This window comes from Pseudophryne corroboree, chromosome 8, assembly GCF_028390025.1.
Source record: "Pseudophryne corroboree isolate aPseCor3 chromosome 8, aPseCor3.hap2, whole genome shotgun sequence".
Lineage (NCBI taxonomy): Eukaryota > Metazoa > Chordata > Amphibia > Anura > Myobatrachidae > Pseudophryne > Pseudophryne corroboree.
Window position 1 is genome coordinate 131,963,434 of NC_086451.1, and position 13,221 is coordinate 131,976,654.

General features: G+C 47.6%; 1 protein-coding gene across 5 annotated transcripts in view; it reads right to left on the reverse strand.

The window, feature by feature from the left end:
* Window positions 1–12,437, reverse strand: part of GTF3C3 (general transcription factor IIIC subunit 3) — a 343,614-nt gene extending 331,177 nt beyond the window's left edge. Inside the window, exons 1-2 of one of the 5 annotated variants that reach the window (XM_063936927.1) lie at window positions 12,378–12,437; window positions 10,771–10,910 (exon numbers count right to left, since the gene is read on the reverse strand). In XM_063936927.1, the coding sequence (XP_063792997.1) occupies window positions 10,771–10,872 (102 nt within the window). In that variant the 5' untranslated portion in view covers window positions 10,873–10,910; window positions 12,378–12,437. The other 4 variants (XM_063936928.1, XM_063936925.1, XM_063936926.1 and 1 more) reach the window with 4 other exon arrangements.
* Between the last annotated feature and the right edge of the window lie 784 nt (window positions 12,438–13,221).

The following is a 13,221-nucleotide window of genomic DNA, read 5'->3' on the forward strand; positions in this document are numbered from 1 at the left end:
CTGGAGCGCTAAGCCAGCCTTAGGAGGCATCTGAAGGGTAAGTAATGGCGTCCAGATACCCGGATCGTGACAAGATCTTATTCAGGGCTCTAAAGTCAATGCAAGGTCTAAGCGAGCCATCCTTTTTCTCCACAAAGAAGAAGCCTGCACTTAAAGGAGATTTTGATGGTCTAATAAATCCTTTCTCTAGGCTCTCCTTAACATAATCATTCATAGCCGCAGTTTCTGGCCCGGATAATGCATATAATCTTCCCTTTGGCAAAGCGGCACCAGGAATTAGCTCAATAGCACAATCTTAAAGCCGATGGGGAGGTAGAATGTCCGCAACGCCTTTGGAGAAAACATCAGCAAACTCCCGGTATTCCACAGGGATGAGTTCTGGAATGATAGCTGCTACTCTGATGGGAAACGTAATACATTCCTTAGCACAAAAAGTACCCCATTGTGAAATCTCCCCTGACCGCCAATCAATGGTGGGATTATGAAAGGCCAGCCAAGGGTGACCCAGAACAACTGGAACTGCTGGGCAATGTGTAAGATAGAACTCGATCTTTTCGGAATGTAGAGCTCCTACTGTAAGTAGTACAGGGGGTGTACGTAGAGAAATAACCCCATTGGACAGCGGACTCCCATCTAAGCCATGCATGGTGACACACCTACCCAAAGGTAACTGAGGAATGCCTAAGGCCTTAGCCCAAGTTAAATCCATAAAGTTTCCTGCAGCTCCAATTGTCGACAAAAGCCGACACCAAAGAACTGAGGCTGCCAGAGGAAACCTTAACTGGGACTAAAAGGGAGTTATTCGAGGAGATAAGCTGCAGACCTAGGTGAACCCCCTCACAATTCACCTGGTCAAAAGCGTTTCTCGACTTGTTCGGACAGTTTCGAGCAAAATGTCCCTTACCCCCACAGTACAGACAAAGACCGGATTTTTGCCTTCTGGCTCTTTCCTCAGGGGACAGCCGGGAGAGACCCATCTGCATGGGCTCCTCTATGTCTTCAGGAATGGAATATACACACGGATTTGACCTTATAGGTGCTCCTCTTTCAGTCCTCCGCTCTCTGAGACGACGATCAATCTTAATAGAAAGCTCCATGAGTCTATCGAGAGTCTCAGGAGCGGGGTACTGGAGGAGACTGTCTTTTATAGACTCTGATAAGCCGAGGCGAAACTGGCTGCGCAGGGCTGGGTCATTCCAGCCACAGTCGTTCGACCAGCGGCGAAACTCCGTACAATAAACCTCCGCAGGATTTCTACCTTGTTTGAGAGCGCGCAGCTGACTTTCAGCGGACGCCTCTCTATCAGGGTCATCATACAAAAGCCCTAAAGACTCAAAAAAAGCATCTACTGACAACAACGCAAGATCCTCTGCCCTTAAACCGAATGCCCAGGTCTGAGGATCCCCCTGGAGTAAAGAAATAATTATCCCAACCCGCTGAGATTCAGTACCAGAGGAAGTAGGTCTTAAACGGAAATATAGTTTACAGGATTCCTTGAAATTAAAAAATTCTTTTCTGTCGCCAGAAAAACGGTCTGGCAAATGCATCTTTGGTTCAGGGACTACCTTCGGGGAGGCTCGCAAAAGATCTTCCTGCGATCTCACCCGAAGAGAAAGATCCTGAAACATCTGAGTAAGTTCTTGCATCTGGCTGACTAAGAACTGACCGGGATTTGGCCCTAAACCTGTCGGATTCATGAGGTCGATAAACTCTCACAAAACTGAATGAGAAAAAATTAAACCCCGTTTAATTTTAAGTTTTGGTATGGCCGGTAATAATGTTATGATTCCAGCACTCCTGGTCAGAGGAGATCTTATGGCAAGGACCGGAGCGCTGGAACGGAATGCTGGGGAAGGGAGCAGGAAAGAACAATAGCCCCTGGCGCCCTAACTCTGTTGTCTCACCCGTGCTGTCAGAAATCCCTTGCGAGACTATGGTTTCTTGAGCCCTTGGCAACCGCGTTTGAAGGGCGGATTATGTCTGCCCAACTCCGATGCCCCCCGGTCTTAGTGAGAGACAAAGGGAAATCCGAGACAGGATGATGACAAGAGGCCCTCTAACTAAACAAACAGGCCAGGGGCTATGAGCTAACTACAAAACCTAAAGTATGTGCGGAGAAACCGCCAGGGAAAAGGACAACCAAAATCCACTTGTCCAATACTCCTACCCGGCACCGCCGAATACCAGAGTGCACCTGTGGAAGCGGAACCCTCCGCAAATGCTCCAAAACATAAAGGGTAAAGCGGCCGAGCCGCTACACACGGCAGAGCCGCAACTCACGAACACCACTGGATGTTAAACGGTGATCAGTCAGGACTCCAGGGACGAGATGATAACTCCCGAGTACAGGACTTCAGAGGACTGGAATGACCGGATACAGCAGGACTGGAAACAGACTCTCAGCAAACAAAGGCAGCATGCAGGAAGCTATTACCGGCGTCTGTGAGAAGCCCTGGGAATGTATTTAACAAGAAGTCCTCCAATCAGCTGCTAAAAGGCTGATTGGGGTAAATGCCGTGCAGCTGCCTTGCTGCACGGCCAGAGAGCAGGTGAATAACTTAACCCCTTCAGCCTAGCAACGGGGAACGCGGTCCGCCAGTGGCGTCCCCGTTGCTAGGGTCCGTGCGGCTCAGCGCGCCCGGCGTCTAGCGTTGCTAGGGAGCCGGCGGCTGTACGCGCACGGCGTCTCTAGTTCCTAGGCGCCGGGCCGCGCAGACGAGCGGACCCCGGCGCCTAACAGCCTGTAGGGGTGACTCCCTTGCCCCGGTCCCGCACACGGCCGCTGTGCCCTATGGGGATGCTGGTATATATACTTACCTGCTCTCCCATTGCGGGTGTTTCTTTGATTATGATGTTCCTATTTTCTGTGACTTGCTTTCTTTTCTGTACTGTTTTTTTATTATCTTTGGTGACCTGTCCGAGTGTTCTGCTATCCTGTGTTGTGATACGATTTGATGGCTGCCCCGGGTATACTTAAATTTACCTCAATTAACGCCAAAGGACTTAACTTCCCCGAGAAACGGTCCCAATTATTTAGGACGCTGCGATCAGACGGAGTAGATGTGGCTCTGATTCAGGAGACACACTTTAAGATCTCTGCTCGCAGGCCCTCTTTAGTGAATCATAGATTCCCCCTTGCCTTCTACTCCAACAATCCTGAAAGTAAATCTAAAGGGGTCGCTATACTTTTCTCTAAAGCTCTCCAAGTAACCGATGTCTCTGTCCATAAATTAGTTCCAGGGAGATTGCTGGTGGTCCAATGCACTATATTTTCTCAGGCGTATACTCTCATAGCCCTCTATGCTCCAAACCAGGGCCAACTGTCCTTTTTTCGGTCCCAACTTCCCCGACTTGAAGCTCTCATGACGGGTATTGTAGTTCTGGGTGGCGACTTAAACTGGTCCATGGACCCCCCCATTGATACCTCTCCGCCAGCCCCTAAATTCTCTGAACAAAGGCACAGACAAGTTAGGAAGGTCTTCCACGAATTTCAACTAGCTGACTCTTGGCGGGTCACACATCCCGCTGACAGAGACTTCTCATTCTTCTCACACCCACATCAGGTTTACTCACGCCTAGACTATTTGTTTTTGAGCCATAAACACCTTCCCTTAATAATGGACGCCTCTATTGGCTCCATTACTTGGTCAGACCATGCCCCGGTATTCCCGTCTCTTTCAGCCCCCTCCCGAACCCTTGGTCCTTGGACCTGGCGCCTTAATGAATCCCTTCTATATGATGAGTATTGCCAATCAGAACTAGATAAGGCGCTATCTGATTATTTTGCCATTAATGATACAGGGGATGTATCCAAAATTATGGTCTGGGAGGCCCACAAATGTGTTATACGGGGTAAATTGATTCAATTAGGCTCCTTTGTGAAGAAAAATAGACTGGCCTTAATCACCACACTACTGCATAAAATTCATTCCCTAGAGGCCCGCCACAAATCCTCCCTGTCTCCCTCCGATTTGGTGGAGCTGTCCGAAGCTCGGACGCACCTCCGGACAACCCTCAACAATAAAACCCAAGCCTCTTTGCGTAAATGTAATAGCAAATACTATAAGTGGGGAAATAAGCCGGGGCGCCTGCTGGCACAGGCACTTAGGTCCCAGAGATTGGCCTCTTTTATTCCCTCAATGAAAAATAGTGCGGGCTCTGTATGCTTTAAGACACCAGAGATAGCAGCGTGTTTTAAAAATTATTATAATACTTTATACAACCTAGGTGACCCTTCTCCGGCCCATGATCCCCTGTCTAATATGTTGAGATCCAGGAAATACTTAGCTAAAGTGGCGTTCCCTCAGTTGTCAATCTCCGATCGTGACTCTCTGGAAGCACCTTTCACCTTGGCTGAGGTGGAACACGTTATTTCCATCACACCCCTACGTAAAAGCCCGGGCCCGGACGGTTTTACCGCCACCTATTATAAGACATTTAAGGAGACTCTCGCCCCCAAATTATTACAGGCCTTTAACTCCGTATCCGCTGAAACACACTTCTCTCGTCAGTCCCTGGAGGCCCACATTACTGTGATCCCTAAACAGGGGAAGGACCCCTCAGTGTGCTCCAGTTACAGACCCATTTCTTTGCTCAATGTGGACCTTAAACTTTTTGCGAAATTGATGGCTCTTAGATTGAACGAGTTTCTCCCATCCCTCATCCACAGCGACCAGGTGGGCTTTGTCCCTGGCCGCGAGGCAAAAGACAATACGACTAAAATCCTCAACCTTATACATCTGGCCTCTAGCAGCAGGACATCTACTGTGTTGCTGTCTACTGACGCCGAAAAGGCCTTCGACAGAGTCAATAGGGACTTCATAAGGGCGGTGCTGGAGCACATTGGGTTGGGTCCACGGGCCCTCCATAGAATATTGTCACTTTATACGCAGCCATCGGCTAGAGTGCGGGTTAATGGGACCCTCTCTGACAACTTCTTTATAAGTAATGGAACGAGACAGGGCTGCCCCTTGTCCCCCTTGATTTTCGTTCTTTGTATTGAAGCTCTGGCCAGGGCTATTAGAGCGAATGACGGTATTAAGGGGCTTCAAGTAGGTAACATAGAATATAAACTTGCTCTATTTGCAGATGACCTGCTGACGGCTGTCACACAACCTGCCCATTCACTTCCTCACCTAATGTGTGAATTAGACATTTTCAGTTCACTCTCAGGTTTTAAAGTCAACACATCTAAATCCTATGCCCTTCATATCTCAACCCCTCAAAATACCTTAACTGTCTTGAAATCCACTTTCCCATTTATATAGAGAGACTCCCACATTACATACCTGGGAGTCCAGCTTTCCAGCGACTTAACACGTCTGGTGTCCCTGAACTTCCACCCTATTCTCCAGGCCATTAGAAATGATTATTGCAGATGGCAACACCATAATCTTTCGTGGCTAGGCAGAATCAATGTTGTAAAGATGAACACACTACCCAAATTGCTCTATCTCCTCTAGACCTTACCAATTCGAATCCCGGACTCCTGGTTCCAGACTGTAAGATCCTTGATCCAACAATTTATTTGGCGCCGTTAGAGGCCCAGAATAGGTAGATCTGTTCTGACTCGCCCGCCTAAAAAAGGTGGATTTCAATTCCCAGGTATTAAAACCTATTACCATGCAATACTCTTAAACAGGGTCTTGGATTGGACCAGGAGTCGGGAGGTCAAACAATGGGTGGTCTTGGAGGGCCTATGTGTTCAGCTGTACCCTGAAATCTTCCCTTGGCTCCCGACCTTACCCAAACTCCTGCACCCTCACCCGACTGTTTCTCCTACGCTCACCTTTTGGAAAGGGATAAGACGACGTTCGTACATCTCATCGGTCTTTGGTCCCCTTACCTCCTTTTTGAGCAACCAGACGTTCCCACCTGGCCTCTCTCTGGGGTATTACCAGAACTGGGCGCTGGAGGGACTTTTTAGGGTAGGTCAGCTAGTTCACCCGTCCGGGATTAAGCAATTCTCGGAGATTCGAGCGAAATGGGAGATCCTGCAGGCAGACTTCTGGAAGTTCTTGCAGGTACGACACTTTCTATACACGGATAATATGTACCGTCGGGCGTCTCGGGAGCTGACCGCATTTGAAAAAATGTGTGTTGCGCCCCTAAACCCCCTACATACTGTGTCCACCCTGTATAGGCTCCTATGTGCATCTGACTCCTTGACCCCTCCTCTTTTCACCCGGAAATGGGAGAGAGATCTGAACATCTCTCTCTCGGACAGGGATTGGGACTCTATTTTTCTTAAAGCCCATAAGAGTTCCATATGCATACAGGTCAGAGAAACACAATATAAGATTCTGATGAGATGGTACAGGCACCCTACCCTCCTCCACGCAATTTCCCCATCTATCTCTCCTGCCTGCTGGAGATGCCATAAAGACCTAGGCTCTTTGTTGCACATCTGGTGGACCTGTCCCCTTATTAAAACTTTCTGGGGGGATGTAATTTCCATCTCCGGTGATATCCTACATGTCCCTGTTCCTTCTGACCCGGCTTATTGGTTATTGAATCACTCCATGACCCCACTCTCTACCTATAAGTCCTCTCTACTACGACACCTTGGCAATGCTGCACGGGCAGTAGTTCCCACTCTGTGGAGGTCCTCTAGTCCTCCTACACAATACACTTGGTTCACTAGACTAGACTATTACATGAACATGGAAGATACATTACTGAGTGCTGGGGATAGGCGGTCTGAGTTTATTGCTACGTGGTTGCCTTGGATAGAATATAAGACCTCTGGGTCGTACAAGACTTATATTTCTTCTATGAAATGAGATGGGAGGTGGGAGCCTATTTGCTGTATGTTATTTGGCATCTGCCCTAGGCCAACAGGTTTGAACCTTTAGGTTCATTTCACATATTCTTCCCTCCTCTTCTCTACATTCTCGGCTCGGCCACCTTTCCTCTCTATTATTTTCCTTTTCTCGTTCTGTATCTGTGTTCTTTAATGTTTCTTATTTAAAAAAAAAAATGTTAGTGCAGACTTTGGATATATTGAACACACGGCTACTATCTTGTTTATGTTTCTGTACGACACTTTATTATGCCGCTGATTGATGTTCATACGTGTTTATATGTTGGTACAAGTCTGTATTCTTTTCAATAAAAACAGATTATACAAAAAAAAAACATGAGGTCCTCCGCAGCCAGGGTATCAAACTTGTAGAATTTGGCAAAAGTGTTTGAACCCGACCAAGTCGCCGCTCGGCAAAGCTGTAATGCCGAGACACCTCGGGCAGCCGCCGAGGAAGAGCCCACCTTCCTAGTGGAATGGGCCTTTATCGAATTTGGTAACGGCAATCCAGCCGTAGAGTGAGCCTGCTGAATCGTGTTACAGATCCAGCGAGCAATAGTATGCTTAGAAGCAGGAGCGCCAACCTTGTTGGCTGCATACAGGATAAACAGGGCCTCTGTTTTCCTAACCCGAGCCGTTCTGGCCACATAAATTTTCAATGCCCTGACCACATCCAGGGACTCGGAATCCTCCACGTCCCTCGTAGCCACAGGCACCACAATAGGTTGGTTCATATGAAAAGAAGAAACCACCTTAGGCAAAAATTGAGGACGAGTCCGCAACTCAGCTCTATCCACATGGAAAATCAGATAAGGGCTTTTGTGAGACAAAGCCACCCACTCCGACACTCGCCGCGCCAAAGCCAATAACATGACCACTTTCCAAGTGAGATACTTCAATTCAACTGTTTGAAGAGGTTCAAACCAGTGAGACTTAAGAAACCGTAACACCACGTTAAGGTCCCATGGTGCCCCCGGAGGCACAAAAGGAGGCTGGATATGCAGCACCCCTTTCACAAAAGTCTGGACTTCTGGAAGAGAAGCCAATTCCTTTTGAAAGAAAATGGATAGGGCCGAAATCTGAACCTTAAAGGAGCCTAATTTTAGGCCCAACTTCACTCCAGTTTGCAGGAAGTGGAGAAAACGGCCCAGATGGAATTCTTCCAGAGGAGCAGTCTTGGCTTCGCACCAAGACACATATTTCCTCCAGATACGGTGATAATGTTTCGCTGTCACCTCCTTCCTAGCCTTTATCAGAGTAGGAATGACCTCATCCGGAATGCCCTTCTCCGCTAGGATCCTGCGTTCACCGCCATGCCGTCAAACGCAGTCGCGGTAAGTCCTGGCACAGACAGGGCCCTTGTTGTAACGTGAAGGCGTGAAGCCATCATGTCTATTTGAGGCAGTCCCCACTGACTTGCAATCTCTGCGAAGACTTCCTGATGAAGTCCCCACTCTCCTGGATGCAGATCGTGTCTGCTTAGGAAGTCTGCTTCCCAGTTGTCTACTCCCAGAATAAAGACTGCTGTCAGAGCGCTTACATGACTCTCCGCCCATCGAAGACTCTTTGAGGCTTCTGCCATTGCCACTCTGCTCCTTGTGCCGCCTTGGCGGTGTACATGAGCCACCACTGTGATGTTGTCTGCCTGAATCAGAACCGGTAGACCTCGAAGTAAGGTCTCCGCATGACGAAGGCCTGTGTATAAGGCTCTTAATTCCAGCACATTGATGTGCAGACAAGCTTCCTGGCTTGACCACAGACCATGGAAGTTTCTTCCCTGCGTGACTGCTCCCCAACCTCGGAGGCTCGCGTCCGTGGTTACCAGAACCCAGTCCTGAATGCCGAACCTGCGACCCTCTAGAAGGTGAGCACTCTGCAGCCACCACAGGAGAGACACCCTGGCCTTGGGGGACAGGGTTATTTTCTGATGTATTTGAAGATGGGACCCGGACCATTTGTCCAGAAGGTCCCACTGAAAAGTCCTTGCATGGAACCTGCCGAATGGAATGACCTCGTAAGACGCCACCATTTTTCCCAGAACTCGAGTGCAGTGATGTACCGACACCCTGTCTGGCTTCAACAGGTCCCTGACAAAGCTCTGAAGTTCCTGGGCCTTTTCCATCGGGAGAAAAACCATCTTTTGTTCCGTGTCCAGAATCATGCCTAAGAAAGGCAATCGGGTCGTTGGAACTAACTGTGACTTCGGTAGATTGAGAATCCAACCGTACTGTTGCAACACCCTCAGGGAGAGTGAAACGCTGTCCGGCAACTGTTCTCTCAATCTCGCTTTTATCAGGAGATCGACTAAGTATGGGATAATTGTGACACCCTGCTTGCGCAGGAGCACCATCATTTCCGCCATTAATTTGGTAAAAATCCTCGGGGCCGTGGAAAGCCCAAACGGCAACATCTGAAATTGGTAATGACAATCCTGTACAACAAATCTCAGGAACGCCTGATGAGGTTGATATATGGGGACATGAAGGTATGCATCCTTTATGTCTAGGGACACCATATAGAGGGGAAGAATGGGGTGGGCCTGGTGCTCTGAACATGAGGAAGCAGAAGAGTTAGAGGGAAATGAGGGAGTATGGCCAGGTCCAGAAGAAGGGAGGGAATCTAGGGACAATACAACTACAGCACACAGAAGGTTGGTCCTGGAGGCAGGTGCTATAGCGATTGGATGCTCTAACAGTCAATCAAGCAGTGATGTTGCCTGTGCTGCTGTCCCCTCGTAGAAGGGAGGGCCCCCCTCCTCTAGTCCTCCGGCGTGGCTGCCTACAACTTAAGGTGGGTACACACTAGAAAGATATATCTGCAGATCAATTGATCTGCAGATATATCTATGGACGGATCTATGGACGGATCGGGCAGTGTGCGGTGCGTACACACTGCCCGATCCGTCGGAGACTGACATCATGCACACGCCCGCCCAGTTCAGCTGTCAATCACTGCCGGCCGCCGCAGCATGTGTACGGGCGGTCGTACACACACAGCGACGCGCCAATATATCGGTAGACGGAGTTCACAGACATATCGGCCGTACACACTGGCAGACGGTCCCGCGATATATCGGCCGTTCAAGAGAACGGACGATATATCGGCCAGTGTGTATGGGCCTTTAGTCACAGTGGCTTGTCAGCGTACTAAAGTGAATGCCGGCTTCAGGGCTTTTAAGTGCAGTGAGCCCCAGTGCAATGCATCGGCTGCACCAACAGTAGTTCAGCCATTGTCTCAACATGCTTCCATACAGTGAATGGCTGTCAGTACTCTGATTGGTGTAATGCTTCAGCCATCCACCAATCAGCATGCTTACAGCCATTCACCGGCTGAGGAAATGCTGTTTCACATCTCTCAGGAGTCAGATGTATTACGTGACTTACAACAATGTCTGGCAGAAGACAGAACGTCTGTATTTTACCAGAAAATGAGAGACGTTTACTTACCACCTAACATTATCTCTTGTAGAATCAGGCTGCCTGCGCAACAAAGGTGTGCACGCCCCCCACCAAAAAAAAAAAAAAAAAAGGAGTGTAGCAGCAGCTGGGGGCACAGCCTCACATGGAAGGGGGCATGGCATCACTGCACCCCCATCTGCATCACTGTGGGGGCATTCCCAGCACTCTTGAAGATGCTGGGTTGCCCCCAGGTTCTCCTGCAATGTGTATAAATGCCATACACACAGCATCTATTCACCCGCTGACAGCGCTCCTCCACAACGGCAGTGCCCCACTGAAGGCTGAGGAAAAGATGCTATCTATGGATAGGTGTAAGGTCGAGGGGGAGCATATTTTACTTTTTCATGTTCTTGAATCTGCTTTGGTAAGAGTGACAGGTGCACTGATCAATTGCCTTTATTTGTGTTTCCATCAACCCTCTACTTAATTCTCCATAGCATACATCCTAAATTGAAGATCATTATTTCTATGTAACAGATTTGATATTTTTGCTGCTTTTTACTACCATACCTTTTTATCACGAGCCTGTCTTTCTTCTCGTCGCTTCTCAAACTCCTCAAAGGAAATTTTACCTTCCAGGTAATCAATAAGCTCAGGACTAAAACCAGACATTTTTATTTGCTCTTAACACAACATTCGTGGACATCCATCTGCAAAAATAAACCAAAAAAACAGAAGCGTTATATGCGAAACATATACAACACACCACAGGATCATTAGATCAATAGTGTCTACATCGACAATGTTTAGGTCGACATGTGCTAGGTCGACAGGTCAAAAGGTCGACATGAGGTTGTTGTTTTTTGTGTCGTTTTCTTCGTAGAGTGACCAGGAACCCCAATTAGTGCACTATGTTCGCTCGCCATGCTTCGGGCAAGGTGCCTCGCTCCGCTCGGCACAGATTACCATTCCAATCGTGGTCCACGTGGATCGTGAAGTATGAAAAAGTTTTGTTTGTTTTTTAAAGTGTGAAAAACTCATGTCGACCTTTTGACCTGTCAACCTAGAACATATCGCCCTAGAAACCCTGTCGACCTTCCAACCCTGTCGACCTAGTGACTGTCGACCTAAACATTGTCGACCTAGACAGTGTCAATCTTCAGACCGGATCCCGTAAATCAGCAGCTGCAACTGAGGCTACAGAACCGTAACAAAATTAAGGACTGTAAAAGTGTTAAACGTATTTTTCTTTCACAGTAGGTTATAATTCTAAAATAAACAAAAAATAAGCTTGTTTCCCCTATGTATAAGAAATAAGCACCATTATCAATAGACTGTAATATTACAAAGTTACTAATCTGAATAATCACAAAATCACCTTTCCTTTATGCCTTTATGTATAAGGAGTGTTACAGTATATGAGTAGCTCTCATTTATTTTATTTTGACACCATGAAAGGTTTGCATGAACAAAACAAATCTAATGGTAACTAAACTGCTATAAAGAATGTCAGCAATATAACCATTTAATAAGACAAGTATTCTGTAAAGCAAAGACCCATGCTTATGAGTTACCCGTATTTATTGATATGTTTTGCTGGAACTACGATACACACAAAACAGCAGACTGGTAAGATCTTACCCCACAGTGACAATAACGCAGCTTGCCTTGAAGCATTGAACATAAGCAGCAAGCAATTCCTGTTCCTGTATACACACAGCTCTACAGCCTGCACAGTCACGTGACGCTCCCGGCCCCCGGGTGTGACGTCACTGGCCATGATCCCCGCTGTGCGGCGTTATTAAAGCGTTAGCAAGCATATACATTTTAAATGTGTTGTGCTGCATTCGGGATTTCGCTAGCGGGGTTTCATAAATAATAAACTGCGTGGGTTTTGGTGTTGTGTGAAATGCTGGGTAATGTACTAGATGAACGTGGCCGCTAAGGCTAAGCCCATATTTGCCTACCTGACCCTATCCATGAGGGAGAAAATGCTCTGTTCCTGGACTTTCCTGGTAATGTATGATTGCTGCTAAGCAGTTGTGTGCAGCACTTCAGTTATCTGCTGAATTTACAGGTGTGAACTGAGTAAACTAGTTTTCAAAAGTAGGCAAGTATGGTAGGGGCATACCATACTTGCCTACTTTTGAAAAATAGTTTCAGGCATTCTTGCCTACCTGACCCTCTCCATGTGGGAGAAAATGCTTTGTTCCTGGACTTTTCTGGTAATGTATGATTGCCATGACCTGTGGTGAAACAGCTTTCTTATCAATTAACTAGCTCACTACAGGTGATGGCAATCATACATTACCAGGAAAGTCAAGGAACAGAGCATTTTCCCCCTCATGGAGAGGGTCAGGTAGGCAAGTATGGTTTCAGGGAGATTCTACTTTGCAGTAGAATGCGATACGCCATACCTCCCAACATGACCCTCTCCAGGAGGGACACAATGCTCTGCTTCTGGATTTTTCTCTTCATTTATGATTGCCAGCACCTCTGTTGAACAGGTTAATGGATTAGAAAGGTGTTTCAGCACAGGTGCCAGCGATAAGTAGTAAGAGGGAAGTCCAGGAGCAGAGCTTTCTGTCCCTCCTGGAGAGGGTCATGTTGGGAGGTATGGATACGCGGAGTGCGTCGAGTGCCATTGAAGGGGGTGTCATACTCTGTCCAAAGAGTGTGTCTGGCAGCTCCACCTATGGGTGTATATATTGCCACTCAGAGGTATGTGGTAGGTGAAAACAAAAGTACTCATACTGTCAAATGGGGTTTGTGTATGGGTGGCATGTGCAGTCGCAAACAATCGCTAATTTACAAAATCATTGGCATTGCGCATGAGTCTGAATCAACCCAATTTGTGAAAATGGTTATGTACATGGTGTGTTGAGGGTGAACAGTAACTCTGTAGTTGTTCTAAGGAGCTGCTGGAATCTGGGAGAGACATATCCTTCGGATCCTCAATATACAGGTAATGAGATAGACCTGTGTGCTTGACTCTTTTATAGGCCCTACACACTGGCCGAT